A 20,162-nucleotide genomic window follows, 5' to 3' on the forward strand; every position below is an offset into this window, starting at 1 on the left:
ATCCTACCATCCTAAATGAAAAGATTATGACTGAAAGCTTGAAGCTGGAATTTGGGCTTGTAGATATCAGGTGCAATATTTTGTATGAAACTATTTATCTGCTGATCTTTGCAATTCATGTTTAAAAATCTAATAAATCTGTGGCTCAAACATATTAAAGGTTGGGAACCATTTGGCATAATGGAGAGTTAGGCGCAACAAACATGTAGTGTGTATTTCTGAAAATGGACTCAAATCTCTTGTCTAAATCTGATGCACTGGTTATTTATGTAACTTGATGGCAACTTGATGCAAACATTACTCCATTTCAATAAGATATCACTAAATCTAGATTAAAGGATAGTGAAGGAGGAATCACTAGTAAAGGTTGAAGGCAGAGCTTTTGGCAAGATTTTCATGCATGCTTACCTGGTGCTGTTTTGTAGGATGCAGTTCTTGTTGACCCTACAGGTGCGTTTCTGCTTGATGGACTTGGTGGACCTTGCAAGCTTTGTCTCTGTCTTTGTTTTTTCAATTCCTGTTCTCTTTCTTGTGCAGCTCTTATCTCCTCTTCAATCATTGATAGTGTTCTCTGCTTCTTTGATCTCAGTTTAAAAGGTCCAACTGTTATCTCAGGTTCTTGTGTTGCCAAGATGGATGCAGTGCTTCTTAGTTCAGCAGCTTGGGAGTACTTGCTGAAGTAACTTTCATGCTTATTTTCTTCGACTGGAAAATCATCCATTACAGATGGAATAGATAAAGGTTCAAGAGCTTTACCTCGATGGGTTTCATGTTGCTCTGGAATCTTTGGTGTCACTGTAACTCCTCTGGTCTCTTGCACAGGTGAAGAAACCTGAGGTGGCTCGAATATGGTATCATTCCTCCTCTCAGGACTTAGAGGTCTTGTAGTATCATTTACTATGACTTTTTGTTCTTCTGGCATCTCTTTGGTTTCATCACTTTTCTCTGTGAAATTTTCTTGCTTTCCACAGTCTGTAAATCCAGCTTTTTCAGAAAGAGCTTGCTGAATTATATTATGTACAAATATACCAGCTTGATATTCTAGCTGATCATCAGAAAGAACCGAGTCATTAAGCATTGAGGATGGAGAATAAAATCCTTGATCGCTAAATGATTTGGATACCCCTTCCACTGAGTAATCAGAAGGGGTGTCCCTAAGGGGTGTTTGGGGTTGTGAATATTCTCCCAGTGAATGGTCATGAAGGGTATTAATAGTCTCAATTGATGCACCGCTGTCACTGATATTGTCCATACTAAAATCATTTGAAAGTGTTTCCATGACTGTAGTGTCCTGAGATTTTACAGACAAGTCATCTAAACCGGAGTCCAGGTCCTCTGGCAGAGAAGACACAGTAACTGATTTTACAAAACGGTCAGAAATATCAATATCATCATCTTTTGCTAATGTAAATGTTCCTGTGTCACTTTCAAAATCAGGATCTTCTCTTGATGTTTTCATAGATTGCTCTGTTGAGGACTGGTCCTCAGAATTGCAGACCACCTTTTCCACTTTCACAAATGAAATCTCATCTGGTCTGACCATTTCAACATATGAACTTGATGGGCTAGTCACTATGACAGAAGATTGTGACCTATTAGTTTGGTTCACCTTATAAAACGGCTTTACTGAAAAAAGATTGGATGAAACTGATCTTTTTGCTGGTCCTTTGACGTTGGTCTGGTTTGTATTTTCCATACTCAAAAACTGTTTCCTTGCAGCAGAGAAATCTATTTGCTCAGTAACAATGTCTTCCTTATTAACAGAAGTTGGCTCTGTAGGTACAAATGAGGGAGGAGTACTTTTAAAAGCTGGTGGAGATGTTCCTTGCTGCTGTTTTTGTTTCCTCTCTTTATATCTCAGATGTGATTCCAGATGCTCACAATCTATTTGTTCCTCTATAGTTTTTTCTTGAGGTGGATTCCACCACTTGGTTGCAATACTGGGGTTCTTTTTCACAGCCTGACTTTTGATCAGTTCAAGTCTTTCCTTTTCTAGTTCAACTACTTCCTCTGAAGGCCTGACTTTTCTAACCCTGAAGTGTTCCTTCTCATTCAGATCTTCAAATAATTTTGATGGCTTTTTTTCCTCATGGAATGCTCGAAGCTCAAACTTTGCTTCTTTTTTAATAACCTTTGGTAGACTATCACCATCTCTGGATGACCTTCGTGAACTGTTAGAAGAATTTGGGCTTGCTGGGTATGTAAATACATCAGTATGATCGTCTTTCAACTCCCCTTTAGAATAACCATTGATTTTAATTGGTTCCATGCCCTCCATGGTTTCACTTAATTCCACAACTGGTAGGGGCTTGCGATCCACTACTATTATATCCTTTTCAGCATCAGCACAATCATTTGTAACACTGACATAGGGACCTGAGCCATCAACAATTATTGTAGTTGTAGAAGCTGTAGATTCAGCAAGAGAAAATGATCCATTAAAAGGGTTATCTGATCCAGTATCACAACAATTAGCTTCCAGAACTTCATCTAGATATCGTATTTCTTTTGCAACGTCACTGTCTAATGATTCATGTCTGTCCTTAAGTCCATTCTGGTTTGCTAGTGTAGGAAGTAGAACATTTTGATTGTCTATTGCAACATCTGATGTAACCAACACAACTCCTCTAGGTTCTGAGGCCTGGACCTCCAACTCCATACTTTCACTGCTGGTTAGGATAATATCTATAGGTGTGTGATAATTGGCACTGTTTTGATCAGTATCCTTCTTCAGCTTAATTTCATCCTCTGGGATCGATGGTCTCTAAAAAAAGAAAAAGATATATAAGATCTAATGAACAATTATTAAACCTTCTGAAGAAACATCACTAAGACAAACTGGACACTTCATCATAAATTAAGTTATTTTTTTTGTTACACTGATGCCTCTTATCTCAGTCATTAAGTTGTTGCCTCTTTTACTAATCTTCAAAGCCCGCTACAATTCTGAACCATCCTATGTCTCTGCTCTAATGTCCTTCTACTAAGTCATTTGTGCTCTTGACTCAACCCATGAACTACAACACTAATATTCCAACATTACATCCTCTAACTTGCATCTCCAGGGCATCTTGCGTGCTGCACTCATTTCTTGACTTATTGCCTCCAAACATATACAGCTTTAGAAGGTTTCTTCCCTTTCAGTTAAATTTCTCCTCTGCCTTCAGTTTGCTATAAAAAAAGAGAAACCTTCCAATGGTCTACCGGCAAGGCTCCGCTTCTGTCCCCATTGTCTGGCATGGCTGCGGCGCTCCTGTCACCTTTTTTCCCCTTCTGATGGTCTACCGGAAAGGCTCCGCTTTTGTCCCCATTGTCTGGCATGGCTGCGGCACTCATGTCACTTTTTTCCCCTTCCAATGGTCTATCGGCAAGGCCCTGCTTCTGTCCCCATTGTCTGGCATGGCTGCGGCGCTCCTGTCACCTTTTTTCTCCTTCTGATGGTCTACCAGCAAGGCTCCGCTTCTGTCCCCATTGTCTGGCATGGCTGCGGCGCTCCTGTCACCTTTTTTCTCCTTCTGATGGTCTACCGGCAAGGCTCCGCTTCTGTCCCCATTGTCTGGCATGGCTGCGGCTCTCCTGTCACCTTGACAGTGCAGCACTTGATCTGTGAGCTCAGCGGCTCTAGAAGGGAATTCCCGTGTAGATAGAATGCTATGTTCAGAGCTGCTTAGCTCACTTCACTGATTGGCTGCTGCACTTTTGACATGGCGTCTACGCCGCAGCCAATGCCAGACACCGGAAACAGTTGCGGAGACCTACTGGAGGACCCAGGGAAGGTGCATAGAATGTGTTTTATATAGAAAACTGCAGCCAGGGGAGAAATTTAACTATAAGGGAATAACCCCATTAAAAATATCTTAAATTAATTCTGACCAGGCGATCTCTGCCACATTACTTTATCATAGCTGCAGCAAGACTCTGTCCTTAAAGAATGATATTATTTTGCATCATCTAAGAGCAGTATAATGTAGAGACTAAGTCACTAATTCCCAGTGATGGTCACTTATTGGGCTGCTTGCTGTAGTTTTTTAAAGCACTATATTATCAACAGGATATTATCACTAGATAACTAGTAAACCTGTTGCCTTGTAATACCCGCTATTCATGAGCTCTGTATAACTCCGACTCAACCAGTGATTGGCAGCTGTCTGCCTATGCACAGTGTAAAGAGAGAGCTGTTAATGTTGTAGGCGGGATTATGCAGCGCTTGTGATGCTTGAGAGGAATAGCAGAGCTGCAGTAGATAAAACATGGATTGTATGAAAACCGAAGCCAGTAGCCTAGTGAGTGACACATTGCTGGAATCAAAGTTTATGGTGTCACATGGGGCAGTAAAAATATGGAGGCATAGTCCTTTTAGGTTGTATATATATAAAGACACTGGCTGAATAGATAATGGTTCTTCACTTATATTCTTCCATTGTCGTTAAACACAGGCTTTTTAAGTGACCGCCAACTGGTAAAGTGAACCATGTAAAGTGAACCTTAGGGACAGGTCACTAGCCTTGTTTTGTTTTTCAATGTTCTCCTATTTTCACTAATTCCTATGTATCTGTCTAGGCCTTTCCTTACTTGTACTGTTGGTACATGCTAAGTTACATCCTAGAAATGTACAGAAATTGCATACTGTATCTGTACCATACACCATATGGGGCAGATACTGGTTTACCCTTCATTGCACAATGTACTTATGCTTAATCTATACATGAGCGTTATTTCAGTAGTTTTGGATACATAGGTGCTAAATAAACAAATCAGCACAGGATGCTGGTGAATTCTTCACATTTCTTGGCTGTCCCCAGGCACAACTAATGACGTTCCATATGAGACTGGCTTTACAAGTCTCTTCACAGACTGTTTTGTCTGCCCTTATTCACACACTGAGGTCAACATGGTAAGGTTTTTAATATTAGACAGTATAGGTCCCGTCCCGGAGTTACCGTGTCGTGGTGGGATGGCTTTTATGCCATTTTTGATCAAAAACAGTATTATTAAGAACCCTGAGTTTCTTAAATGCACTTTTGCTTTTTACTTATTTAGTTACAGCAGGGTTTTTGCTCATTTTGTTTCTTGTAGGTTTTGTATGTTTTATGGCCAATGTGAACATGCGTTTATGTGCTGCATGTATACTAACTCTAACCAAGCTCAATTTTTGTGTGTGTTTTTCTGTTTTGGTTTTGTCTGCTGTCAAATCAAGAAACAACTTGGAACGTCTTACTTTCGATGCTAGATCCACTATTATTCCCATATGTACAATATTGCATTCTGTACTACTAGTATTTCATCAATGATTTTCTCATACGCAAAAAAAAATGCAAACCTTATTGTACCCATTTCATGGTTATAAACAGACCGCACATGAATTGCACACGGATGGCATCTGTGCGCTGTCCGTCTGTTTTCACAGATCAATAAACTGGTTATTTTCATCCGTGTCTTGGCTCAAAAACGGACACTGCTGTGATTATTCCAAGACTCCCAGACTATAATGGGTGCATGTTATGTCCATGAAAATCACGGATAAAACCAATATGTGAAAAACGGATGTCTGAATGAGGCCTTAGGATAACTGTCAAATATGATTCTAAGCATTGGAAGTAGATTAGATGTGAAACAGAGACACAAGATGTAGGTCAAATGTCAGGATCTTTTCAAGAGTAACAGGCCACGTTAAATGTGGACAGAATAAAGGAGCATTTATCTTCTTAATATGTTAAATAACCCCCAGATGGTGATGTTTGGGGGGTATTGGTTTTCTACCGCCATGATTGGAGTGAAATGATAACATTCTGGCTGCTGGGTCATTGCATATTTCTGACTAAACATAATGCAGTATGCAGAAAGCTCTAGTAATGAATGACTGCTGGCAGCTACAAGGTTAGAAGTCTGTGTTGTTGCAGGGAACTTGGAGCTCTGGGTCAGAAAACTTGGACTCTGACTTGAGGATAGATAGGATTGCAATCAGCATCCAATCCAAGCTAAAAGCTACATTATCGTGAAAGGTAGAGATTCACTTTAACCAAAATTGCATTTGGACTAGTAGGGTACGTGCACATATTGAACGTTGGCAGCAGATCGTTCTACACAGTGAAAAAAGCTGTGAAAAATACATGAGTTTATTTTACGCACGCTTTTGATGCATTTTTTCCCCCCATTCATTTGAATTGATGAAAAATGCTGAAAGAATGGACAATAATGCAGATATATATATAAAAAAAAACTTTAATGATTCAAATCTGCAAGGAAAAAATAAATTTCATTCACTTTACTGGAACTGTAAATTGCAATATTTTTTTTTACCCTTGGAAAATGAAAAGAAAAATAACTGCAAGAATGCAGTACTGGTTTTTACGAACACCACCACTGTTTATCCCACACATCCTGTAGTTATTCAGAACGTGGTAATCCATAATGGCTAAATATACCTGTGCACGGGCACGTTTTTACATATTGCAAATCAGACCATTTAGGCCATGTTCACACTTTTCATATTTTTCATATTTATTATTTTTATTATTTCACTATTATATTTTTATTATGTTTCACCTGTATTTATTTATTTACTAAAGCATATATGTGCATGTGTTTATATGTATTTACGCTGTTTTATTTTATTATATTGTGATGAAGTTGTATTATATTATATATATATATTGTAGTGCACTTAGGGTGTATGTATATCTTATGTAATTATATAATTATGCACATATTATTATTCACTTTATCACACTATATTATATTATTATATTTATGCACATTGGATTCTGACACTAGGTTCCAGGGGAGGTGACCCATAGGTACTGCATTAAGGGATGTATCTCATTTATGGGGTGGTTTTCTATTTATCCGTAACAACTTCAGGACTTTTCTGTGCACCGGTACATATGTTTTATATCTCCTCTTTTACTATAACAATAGGCCACAGGGATGCTGTGTGGTTACATTTTATAGTGCAGTTACAGCTCCCGAATTAAAGATGGTGGCCGCTATACTTTTCACCGCCTAGTGCGCATGACCATGACCCAGGCTTCACCGCGCGTCGCATTCGGCGTCTCCTGGCAAGGATTGTGGGTATTTGACGTCACTGGGGATTTCCCCTTACCCCCGGTCCTATGCCGACGCCGGATGTGACGTAGTAGCGGCACCCGGAGTGTTGTGCGCATGCGCCGCATCTGTTATTGGCGGTATGAGGACTTATAAAAACCGGGTAATGGGATGGCTTGATCGCGTCGCCCCCCGAGGAAGCCGAGGGCGAAACGCGCGTTGGGGCGCGGGTGCGTGCACGTGGATTCGAGTATGGGTAAGGATCTTTGATGGGTACACGGTTTTTTGATGGGACATTGGTATATTCACCTTGCAATGAGGTAGCCTTATTATCAGTGGCACTTTATGCACTAAGCACTTTAGTAGATTTACCTATGACTCCTTGATATCTCCCGTTCAGAGACCCATGCTGTTTCCATGGTGCAGCACATTTTAGTGGGTGCACCCATTTCTCCTCATTATTTGTACTCTGGTTATGTTATAAATTATTGTTAGTCAACATGTGACTTGGCACTGTTCTTGTACATTTTTAAATGAATATTAATAAAGGTATTTATTTTATCATTACCTGGTGTGGTCATGTGCTTCAAAGCTGTGTTCTAATGAGTTATTTGGAAGCATCACTTTTCTAGTCTTTGAGTAGCTTTAAGGGGTGGTCCCAAAGTCTACTATGGTACTGGTTTCTGAGATTGTGTATCTCATGTTCACACTTTGCGGTTTTTACCGCGGAACCGCCGCGATTTTGATACATGTAAACCCTATGGAAACCGCAAACCGCTGTGCACATGCTGCGGGAAAAACCGCGCAGAAACGCAGCAGTTTACAACCCGCAGCATGTCACTTCTTTGTGCAGAATCGCTGCGATTCTGCACCCATAGGAATGCATTGAACCGCTTACTTCCCGCATGGGGCTGTGCCCACGTTGCGGGAAGTAAGCGGATAATGTGCGGGTGGTACCCGGGGTGGAGGAGAGGAGACTCTCCTCCAGGCCCTGGGAACCATATTTGGGGTAAAAAAAAAGAATAAAAATAAAAAATAATGATATACTCACCTCTCAGCGCTGCACGCGGCCGGCCGGTCAGAGTTGCTGTGCAAACAGGACCTGCGGTGACGTCGCGGTCACATGACCGTGATGACGCCGCGGTCACATGACCGTGACGTCACGAAGGTCCTTCTCGCTCAGCATCTTTGGAACCGGAGCGCCGGGTGCAGCGCCGAGGAGATCCGGACATCAGAGGGTGAGTATAACCAATTTTTATTATTTTTATCATTACTATTGATGCTGCATATTGCTGCATATGCAGCATCAATAGTATAGGCGGAAACCCGCAGCAGAAACCGCGGAACAAACCGCGATAAATCTGCAGGGATAACCGCAGCGGTTTTGCCCTGCAGATTTATCAAATCCGCTGCGGGAGAACCCGCAGAGGACCCCGCAAAGTGTGAACATGGCCTTAGCATTCAATGTTTTATTTATATCCGCTTGCTGTCTACTGTTTTGTGCTATTGTGCAGGCTTTGCTTAGTTACGGATGGATATTCCCTCTTCCCAGAATAGAAAGTAGGTTCAGCTGACATACTGGTGGAGTGATGAGTGATCCTTCAGTTGTAGTGTGTGCATACAGAATATCTGGTGTCTGCTAATTGCTTTATAGAAGGACCCAGCATCATATGGGGGCAGCGGAGAAATCGGTCTGAGACATTATATGCAACAACAGGGAATGTTACTGGATCTAGCTTTCGAAATTGGGCGCAAAGTAGACACAGCGGTACACAAAAGGCACTGATGAAAGTACAGGGGTTAAAAGGTGCTGCCACCCCCACCGATTCTCATCTGATCATTGTGTCCCTTTGTTATTGTCTGCCTCTCCTTTGTTGAGCCAAGTGAGCGGTCTAAGGATCCATACTGATGTACTGATGAGCGAGCGTGCTGGGATAAGGTGTTAGCTGAGCATACTCAGGTCTTAACAGAGTGTCTTTGGCGCGCTCGAATAATATGTGCGAGTCCCTGATAGTCGCCAATACAGTTGAAAGTGTGGTGCTGGGCGGAGGGGGGATGGTGGGGACCACTTGACATTGCGGGACAAATATACTCACCCTGTGGGCCATAGTTTGGCAAATGTGCTTTAAGGGCTTGTTCACACGACTGTATTTTTAATCCGAGTACTGTCCGTGACAAAAACAGGCAGTACTCGGGCAAAGTTATTCAATGGGGTTATGCAGATGACTCAGTTTATTCACTGACTGAATCTGCGTGTGAAAACCCCCCGTGGCATGTTCTAGTTCTGTAAATCGGATGAGACTCACTCTGTGGGTGCGCCAAAATTGGATGCAAAATGGACCCATATAGCACCCTGTTTTATGGGAACATAGGAAACTGTAAGTGGTCCTGTAAATGATTAATAACTGCAGTAAAGATCAGATTGTATACGGACAGCACACGGATGTCAAGTGAGAAATAAATCCCACTTTTCCGGATGAGACTTTATACGCTCGTGTGAACCTAACCTTGGCCTCATTATTTTGTACAAGTTTTGGGGGGACACACGTTCATGTTTTCTGTAGCAGCCATTTGCGCTTTCTCTTACAAGCATATGGTTGAGCTGAAGTTGTTTTGTGAAAGATGGGGTACACAACAGTCACTGTCCAGATGGCACTGCACCCTTGGGAAATCAGAGAAATAAAGAACATCATTCCATTCCCTTTTATACCCTAAAGGAATTTACCAAAATTCTATACTCCAAACCCTTCCCAGCATATAAGATGTTTCAAATAATAAGGCACTGATAAAAGCATATACTATTAAAGCACAGTAGCTTTTACTTTATTATTTCTAGAGGTACATTTTTCCCTGGAAGTAAAAGAATACACACCATATATAACAGGCATGATGAAAGAGAACCTGTCACCGGGTTAAAAGCGGCCAGTTTTTGCTTTTTACTGTATTTTATTCCTGCTGCTCCCCTGAAATCATTTTTTTTTAATCTTTCATAGGGTTCCAGAGATATAGGCCTTTTCAGTTGGTGCAAATTTATATGTTTTTTTTTTTTACCAAGCAGGCGCTGCTCACAGGATTCTCTGTCGGCAGGCTGTTCTGCATTATTACCCTGTGAGCCATAGCCATATAAAAAGACCATTAAAAGAAGCAAAATAAAGAATAGGAATAGTCAGGGGAGCAGTGGGAATAAGAAAAGGGCACAACCTGGCTTTTTCCTTGGTGATGGGTCATTTGTACACATAATGGTGTCTAAAAATATCAAGAGCCTATATAGATTATAATATATATAGGTAGTATGGGCGGACATACCCAGTTGCACCAAATATTAGTGGGTGACATCGTTTAACATCTAATTTGCTGAGAATGAGATACATATAAGAATTCCTTTCCAACAAGTATTGTATTTCTATATTGTAATCTCACAGTACCTGTAAACCATGGGAATTATGGTAACAGTTTTTCCATGGAAAATTTGTTATTAGGGTACTGATGTGCCCCTTGTCTAAAGGGCCCCAGCATTCTATCCCTTTGGAAATATATGTGCATTTCAGAAATATTAGAAATATAACAGACGTTTAATGTTTCCTGGCCTGCAGGTGTCACTGTTTCTTCTACTATAAGTGACACTTTTTCAATAATTTGGTCAATGAAGTACATTGGTTACTGAAAAAATCTGAGCTATTCATTTCAGAGACAAATGCTAAGTGTTAGCTATTAGAATGATAGCTCATTAGGTAAATTATTGAGCCAATATGGACAAATATTAATATTTGGTTATTGTCCCTATATATATAGTATATTAGCATATACAGAGATAAAGATCATTTTGAAGAAGCCACCATTGCTCCTTTTTGAGGCTGAGCCAGGTTTGGTTAAAGTCGGTTTTAGCTGATAGTTGTGTTCTAATCAGAGCCTGTTCACACCTGCATTTTGCATCATGTGGAAGGCCGATTCCTTATACAATGGCACCAAGAGGACCCATAAGGCCGGAGACACTGGTGCGAGATACGGCCGAGTCTCGCTGGTTAAAAGCAAGCTGTGGCGCCGGCACTCCGGAGCGGAGCGTGCAGCTGCATAGCAATACATGGAGCTGCACGCTCCGCTCCGGAGTGCAGGTGCCACAGCTTGCTTTTAACCAGCGAGACTCGGCCGTATCTCGCACCAGTGTGTCTCCGGCCTAATTACTATAATGGGGCCCTTCTGGTATCCATTATGGTGACTTTTAGTTTCCCTCGAAAAATAGAACAAGATGCTCTAATGTTTCAGAAGCTGACGAGACACAAGCAAAGATCCAGAATGTGTCAGTGCCATATTGTTCGGAAAATAGTGTAGATAACCAGTCTCTAGTTAAAGGGATCCTGTCATGAGATCCATGCTGCCCGAACCACAGGCAATGAGCCAGACGCTGGGAGTGCGATTACAATGAGGTATGTTTTACTCTGAAATACTGCCAGGGTTCAGGGAACACAGACTATGACAAGCCTTCCGGGGACTGAGTCCTGGATGAGGAGTGTGAGGCAGGTCCTTAGCGCCTTATCCCAGCCGTACTCCCTTTGGCAAACATGTGTGCATAAGACGAGACCTGTCAGCCAAGGAGATTGGGGCAGGCTGAAACTGGGGACACCCCGTGGACTAGTCATCCAAGATGCAGAGCCCCGTTAGGCTTTTTAAAGTAGGTTTTCTCTGAAAGCCACATTTCAAATTAAAACATACACGGCTCCACTAATTCATGCTGGCCGTGACTGGAGCAGCATGAATATCACCACAGGACCCCTTTTAAAATTGTATTCATTTCCTTAGGCTATATCTGTGGTTCAGGCCAGGGGCATGGTATCTGGAAGGCATATACACTACATACTGGTGGACGAGACAGTGGTTGCCAACAAGCCACTGTTGCCACGCTGAAGCCCTGTTCACGTAACTTTAATGGTGTCCATTTCACACATATACTGGTAGCGGCTCTGGACTTATACCTATGATGGAGTCCTAGAATGTATCACAATACATACAATCTGCATACCAAAATATACATATGCCAGTATATACGTTTTGCAATGACTAGCATAGACAGCTACTCTATTCCATACCCTATCTTTTGTAGCATAGCAATGCACAGCATACCGACCAGATGGAGGCCAATACAGGACTCTTTTGACCTCCATTAGGTTAATGGTACCTTATGGACACAGTCTTTGTTTTGAAAGTTTTTTCCAGTGTACAAGCTAAGAGAAGGCCTTTAGTGTGAACAGAGCTTCACTTGGCCATGGTAGTTAGATAAAGGCCTAGTGCAGCAATCTGAATGTTCGGGCCAGGGAAAGATACTACTCTAATTCAAATATACAGCACATTTTTCCTCAGAGCATAAATAGGCCATATATTAAAGAGAGTTAAGGTCCGTGGAAAGACTGGCGGCATAATAAAACCACTGATTTGTAAATTTGTAATGATCAGCGGGTTACACAGGCAGACCAAAGTAATCAATACATTCTAAGTAGTGATGAGCGAGCATGCTTGGATAAGCTGTTATCTGAGCATGCTCGCATGTTAACCAAGTGTCTACGGTGCGCTCGAAAATTATGTTTGAGCCCTATCCGAGCATGTTCGCTCATCGCTAGTTCTAAGTAATCTATACTAAATTGCCCTGTGCACATAAACTGCCAAGGTTCTACGCACTGCGAGCCCTGTTTACACAGGATGATGCACCACCACGAAGGATGATCTGTTGTGCTGCACAAAAGATCATTTCACCAGATGAATCACAGTTTTGCTCATTCATCAGGTAATTGGCAGACTGTTCCCTTCAGTGTAAATGGACAGATAATCTTTTGGTTTTATATATTTATTATATTTGTTGCCTTTTATTGACAAACCACATTGAAATAGAAGTTTGTGGTCAGTTCCAGTTTAAAGGGTTTGTCCGGTCTAAAACAACAAGTCAGCAGTCACCATTAACTAGACTGTTTCAATGTTAGTGCATTGCGCCAGGCCGGACACAGACTAGTTGGATTCTGGCCTGGCGCGTGCATATTGCATACTTGTGTTCACGTGACCGATGTCCCCGGCGCTGACACCGGAGAAACCTCACAGTGCGCAGTGCTTGCGTTGTGTCATTTCCCAAGTCTACAGTCACATAGAGTGACCAAAGAATTATCATTTTAGACCAGACAACCCCTGTAAAGGTAACATCTAATAAGCCCGAATTGCCTGTTATCAAATGTAGCAAATATGGCTACCACAACAATGTATCTCACTAAGGCCGGGGGTCACACTTGCGTGTGCAATGCGAGAAACTCGCAAGAGTCTCTCACCTCAATACCCGACCCTGCCACCGGCACTCAGGACTGGAGCATTCAGCTGCATAGAAATACATTCAGCCACACACTCCGGTCCCGAGTGCCGGCGGCAGCATCGGGTATGGAGTCTCTCGCATTGCACACGCAAGTGTGACACTGGCCTTAGTGAACAAAACATGATTCACACAATCTCTCAATAAATGAAATTTTCCATTCATTTTATTAGCTTTTAATATGGCAGATCTGGCATTTTGACTGACAAACATTTGTAGAGTTCTTAGATCCACTAAAATCTTCCTTTGTAGATTTGATATAATTTTATACTGCATTTTACGCACCCCTGAGGACTATGTATATGCTGCATATTACACATTCCAGTACACACGAGTCATTAACGATCCATTAACATTCTCTGGCTTGGGACCTCACATCAGCCTACTTTATTCTTAATTGCTTTTTAATGAGCTATGAAAGCCAGACCACATGTAGAATGGGGACTGTGCATTCAAATAAGCAGTAATACAAGCCTTATGTAGGGGTACATTTTTACTAAGTTCTAGTAATAACTTTCCAAGATCCCTATTGTTAAATTCTATATGAACAGATGTAGAGATCATAATTTAAACCAAAATAATTGTGTATCTGATTTTATGTAGGTCATAGTTGAGACACATTAGGTAAAGCAACAAGTCTATGAAAAATTATAAAAAAAAAAAAACCACTGCCCCCGGAAGATGCAAGTAAGGCAGAACGCGCGTCAGGGTGGAGGGACACACTGTCATATCCCTAGCAGCAAGGATTTCCCTATCGCAGGTAACCATACCATCTATATTGAGCATAACAATACTGATGGGGGTAATTCACAATAATGTTATGTTGAGTCCTTTGCTAGCTTAGACTTCAGTGGGAGGGTTTTCATATTCATGTGCACTGGCATTATATTATACCCATTTTTTCATATGCTTTGTTATTTGGTCTATATTGCTGGCTTTATAAACAGCTAATTGTAAGTGTCCCTCAACTAGAAGTACTTCATGTTTTATATAGTCTTTTTAATTACATTTTATATATCTACTTTCTTTGATATTTTAACATTATTTTAGAGCTCTTTTCTTATCTCTTTGTGATTTATACCAGTATCTCAGGGATTTGGTTTATGTGCTGGACCAAAGTGCTATGTATTATGAGTTTGACTTCACTTGGACAACAATAAAGTCTAATAAAATAAACAGGTAGAAAATATTATTAGTGTGAAAAGGTGTAGTGATATTGTTGCACTGATACAAAGTTGTACTATCCTGACTTAAAAGCCAAAAGACAGTGATATTATATATTTTTAGCTTAGCGTCACCTCCCTGTCACATTGTTCTAACCCTGGTGCCAAAACGTCATCATCGCCAATGCTATTGTCTTATAGTATCCTCAGTCAATGCTTCCCCAGTCACTGGTAAAGGTCTCCTTCAAATGTCTGGGTTTTTATTTTCATACGTGAAGAAATAGACAAATTTCAGAGTCTGGAATGACAGATGTCTGAATGAGACCTAACAGTCACTGGTGTATCATATGGTAGTTGTCATAATAGTCAGGCCTGGGTACAAATTTGCTATTAACCATTTATATGTTCAGAGTAGTCTCCTCCATAACGAGTAACAAAAATACCTTTTATTAACATTGACTAAATAGCCACTAAAAGCAAAATGTTCCATATGTTGTCATAATATATATATGTATATATATATATATATATATATATATATATATATATATATATATATATATATACATACATTCACACACACACACATACATATATATGGGGCGGAGTTATATATATGGGGCGGAGATACATATACACACATGCATTCACACACACACATACATATATATATGGGGCAGAGTATCAGTTAAGATGTGGTCCGCCGTAGCCTAATTGTTTCTTGCTCTCATTTACTGTGTCTTCAGTTGTCTTATTACCATCCCAGTACTTAAATTAATTAGCTGCAACTTTTAGGCTACATTCCCACTATTGCGGGCACATTGCATTTTTGCTGTGGTAGAATGACAACGTTTTTGAAAATGGTTACAAAACAATGTGGCAAAAAAAATAAATTAAAAAATATATATATATAGCCTATGGCATTCATTTTCTAGTTAGACTATTTGGACATTCATCCTTTGATAAGCAGAAGATGATCATGTGTTATGTGATCCACCCAAAGACTGACCTGGCAAATTGACTTGATTTTCCACACTGAGGACTCTCACATTTTAATATTATTCCACAAAAGTCAGATTTATGGGGCTGACCCATGGGACCGCACAGATCCTGGGAACAGATGTTCCGGGTCCCTATTCCTGACATGTATGCCTAGTCCCACTGATGTCACAGTCTATGGGAGAAACGGAAGCATGCAGCCCTCAACTTAGCACTGTGTTCTCAAATCTACAGCATTACATGACAAACAGCTAATTAATGAGCCACACAACCGCCAAGACTTTACGCAAGTCAATACAAGGTAAAAATAATCCAGCCTATAACGATCACATTACAGGGATTATTAAAGCAGATTAATGACTGCCACAAAGAATAAAGCTGCACACAGCGGAGTAAGATCCTCAGTCTTGGAGCATCTTCACGAACAGTAGCTTCTCTCTTTTATAGTCTTGGCCCACTTGGATATATGGACGTATCCCCTTGATATCCCTCAGCTGCTGTCTCACTGCACTATGAAGTGATGTAAGTGTGAACTAAGCCCCAGACAGATGTCCGCCCAGAGCCGAGCACAGAGGACACAACTGCCGCATTAAACACTCATTTTCACTTTCTGGATCTGGAAATTGAACAAAAACTTGTTGTAAACCCTGTTTGGTCGTCTACACACGGAAAACGGATGAATTTCTATAGGTCGTCGTCAGAACTAAACTAAGCAGGCTCTCGTCGACGTAAGAACGTAGAAAAGAAACAATGCTATAAAAAACCCAAAGATTGGCTGGCAACAAGAAAAGAACACTAATAAGTACAACTACTAGTGAGGACGTCCAAAGTCTTCTGTGACATAGCGAGGAAGCTGATGAAAGTCCCCACACCCTCAGCTACTGCACGGTTATTGTCGTCCCATCTAAAGCCCCGTCCGGAGGAACCGTCCTCCTCACAGAAAAGAAAGGGTGATGGAAGCTAGTGTCAGAAAAGTGAGACTTACCCCCAGATCTTGGACTAGCTCCACTTTCTAGGCAGCCCCACTGCTCCTCTCCCACAAAAGCCTCTTTTCTACACTTCCAAATCAAAATTCCATCCTGCTTTCTTGCAAGGAATGATGTCACAGGAATGGGGGCTGGGATACACAAAAAGAGGGCAGCCCTGCCTTCAAGTCAGTTTATACAATGAGACCCTTCTAAAACTACTAAAAAAAAGCAGTGTGTATGAGGGGCGGGAAAGGCGAAGGAAATCCAGGCCTCAGCTTTACATACACAAGCATGGTGTTCAAGGCTGTGTGACAGCGTCTGCCTATGTTATAGCCTCCCCTGTGCTGAGCGATGGGGGCTCGCCAAAGGGCTCAACGGTAGATATCAACGATAAGGTGGAAATACAGAGGCCTAAAATATATAGCCAAGAGCAGGAGGGTGGAGGAAAGGAAGCCCAGCGGAACAGTCTATTGTGAGCCAGACCTTAGGAAGGATGTCCACCCTGCTCGCTGCTATGTCCTTATGTCTATCTAGCCCGTATCTATCTATCTATCTATCTATCTATCTATCTATCTATCTATCTATCATCTATCTATCTATCTATCTATCTATCTATCTATCTATCTCATATCTATCTATCTACTGTATCTATCATCTATCTACCTATTATCTATCTATTATCTATATATCTATCTATCTCATATCTATCTATCTCATATCTATCTATCTCATATCTATCTATCTCATATCTATCTATCTACTGTATCATCTAATATCTATTATCTATTGATCCGATATCTATTATCTATCATTATCCATCTATCTATCTATCTATCTATCTATCTATCTATCTATCTATCTATCGATTATCTATTATCTATCTATTATATGTCCATCTTTAGGAGCATAACATAAATAGCAGAAAATAATAATAATAATGTTTGTTTTTTATATAGCGCTAACATATTCTGCAGCGCTTTACAGTTTGTACACATTATCATCGCTGTCCCCGTTGGGGCTCACAATCTAGATTCCCTATCAGTATGTCTTTGGAATGTGGGAGGAAACTGGAGAACCCGGAGGAAACCCACGCAAACACTGGGAAAACATACAAGCTCCATACAGATGTTGTCCTTGGTGGGATTTGAACCCAGAACCCCAGCGCTGCAAGGCTGCTGTGCTAACCACTGAGCCACCGTGCAAAATTCATTGTTTGCGCTTATAAAGAAGTTGCAGCTTCCGTGTCATTACATAGAGCTAATAAAAAGAACTCCACATTGTTCTCTAGAGCTGCTACAGATGCATCCTGTATGTTTGCATAGTAATACATTAATGCCCAGAGACTGTACAGGAACATGCTCTTATAAAGAAGTATGGTATTACTTGAAGTGACAGCAGATTATTTGGCTATCAGATGTACTTTCCCCACCTCTTATCTTAAAAGGGAATCTGTCGTCACATTTTGCCACATAGTCTGAGAGGAGCATGATGTAGGGACAGAGACCCTGATTCCAGCGATGTGTCACTTACTGAGCTGCTTGCTGTAGTTTTGATACAATCACAGTGTTATCAGCAGGAAATAAACACTAGAGGACTAGTAAGCCTGCTGCCAGGTAGTCCTCCATATTCATGCGCTCTGTATTTACCTGCCCCCCACCACTGATTGGTGACTTTGTGCCCATTTACAGTGTAGACAGAAAGTTGTAAATCAGTGGTGTGTGCTGGTTATATGGGGCTCAGCAGTCAGCTATGGTAAATTCAATCTGCAACAGATAGTGATTTTATCAAAACTACAGGAAGCAACCCAGTAAATGTCACAACACTGGAATCAGTGTCTCTGCTCCTATATCATGCTACTCTCAGATGGGGTAACAAGAACCTGGTGACAGATTGTCTTTAAAACAAATTATTAAAATGGAACAAGCACCAACCCTTTCCTATTTTTTTCTGCACATTCTGAGATATTAATAGAATCCACCAACAAATTAATTTGTGGCAAACCTTCAACTACATTAGGCTAGGTTCACATTGCGCTAACAGCAGCCCGTTCAACACATGTGTTAACGGGCTGCTGTTAACGCAAGTGCCGACTTGTCATACCGCTAGAGCAGATAGAGCTAGCAGATGCTCATGTGCGTCATTTTTTTTTACAGTAGTAGCAAAATAAATGAGATTCCTAAAATCGTTTATTTTCCTTATGTTTTTTGAGCTGTGGTGTAATTTTTTTTTGTAAACTGCAGCATGTCAAATATTTTATCACTTTTGCAGTTTTTCACAAATGCATAAAAAAATGCATAAAAAACCTGTGCGTTTTTTCCTGCCTGAAAGGTTCTCTGAAGGAATACTCAGGTGAAAAGCACATATTAAGTAGGGTGCTAACACTTCTATTCCTCCCTGGGAAACCAGGCAGGGTGAAACTCCATCACGGCTTTGTGTACCATGATCCCTGCTCCTCTGTATGCAGACATCTCCTACAGAGACACACAATGAAGCTTGGGGCGAACAAATAAGACGCACCTCTGTCACCAGAACCTGGCATTCTCCAATACAATAACATTCAGCAATCCACAGTACACAGATACTTGATCAAGAGACCTGAAATTCTAGCACATCTTGTTCACTGCTCCAGGTGTACAGAAAACATGGCACCGAGCCTTGTTAACCCCTTAACAAAAACCTAGGCTGTAATTCAATAGTTCTACATGCGCAGGCTGCAACACTGAAGCTATGCTTTATTTTCCAGACAATTTGGTAGTGTTTTTTTTTTCTCTTTCCGCGGAGACATGATACAATACTACTACATCTTGTTTTTACGCCTCATTAGTCAACTGATCAAAGTGGCCTACTGTTACATAAGAGCTACCGACTCTAGCACAGCTCGGATAGTATCATCAGCTGTCAGAAAGATTGCAATCCAGCTACAGATATGTAAAAAAAAACTTTATGCAATTAAAAAATAGCATTAATAATAAGAATAATAAAAAATAGAAAACTTTGAAGAAGTCTAAGATAATAATAAACAGGTTTAAATTCAGGCTTCTAAATGATTGCAAATTAGGACTGGTTTACCCGTTCTGTATTTTTAAAGAAGGAAAGATATCCCAAGAAGCCTTTTATTTTTTTTCTCCTAGGGTTCAATCTGATGTTACATTAAAAAATATATATGAAGTTGATGATACTGTATGTATGAGTCTTTCAAAGGGTTGTCCACTACCCTTACAACCCCTTAAAAAATAATATATTTCTCAGTGTAAAATGCAAATAACAGATACCTCCCCCCACTGGCGCCATTCCAGCAATGTCGGTGCCGGGTCTCCCAGGGCTTGTGAAGTACTGAATCAGCAGCTGCAGCCCGTTAGCAGTCGCCGATTGGTTGCAGTGCTCACGTGACTTAACAATTTCACCCAAGACCTGGGAGACCTGGCGCCGACATAGTTGGAACAGGACTGGTGCGGGAGGTGAGTATAAGGCATTTTTATTTTACACTGGTAAATATAGTATTTAAAGAGAATTTGTCAGTAGGATCAACTATCCTAAGCCATCTATGTGGGCATGTAGGTCCTTGGAAGCTGAATAAAATGATGCCTTGATATCTGCAGTTCAATATCTTATTCCACAGAAATCCTCATTTTTCATATATGTAAA

The 20,162-nt window shown here is 40.8% G+C and overlaps 1 protein-coding gene across 3 annotated transcripts in view; it reads right to left on the reverse strand.

The window, feature by feature from the left end:
• LOC143765042 (A-kinase anchor protein 2-like) overlaps window positions 1–20,162 on the reverse strand; it is a 186,531-nt gene that overhangs the window by 16,606 nt on the left and 149,763 nt on the right. Inside the window, exons 1-2 of one of the 3 annotated variants that reach the window (XM_077251307.1) lie at window positions 16,535–16,665; window positions 409–2,764 (exon numbers count right to left, since the gene is read on the reverse strand). In XM_077251307.1, the coding sequence (XP_077107422.1) occupies window positions 409–2,659 (2,251 nt within the window). In that variant the 5' untranslated portion in view covers window positions 2,660–2,764; window positions 16,535–16,665. Of the gene's footprint in view, window positions 1–408; window positions 2,765–15,559; window positions 15,617–16,534; window positions 16,666–20,162 lie in introns of those variants that run through there. The other 2 variants (XM_077251324.1, XM_077251316.1) reach the window with 2 other exon arrangements.

This window comes from Ranitomeya variabilis, chromosome 1 (genome assembly GCF_051348905.1).
Source record: "Ranitomeya variabilis isolate aRanVar5 chromosome 1, aRanVar5.hap1, whole genome shotgun sequence".
Classification (NCBI taxonomy): domain Eukaryota; kingdom Metazoa; phylum Chordata; class Amphibia; order Anura; family Dendrobatidae; genus Ranitomeya; species Ranitomeya variabilis.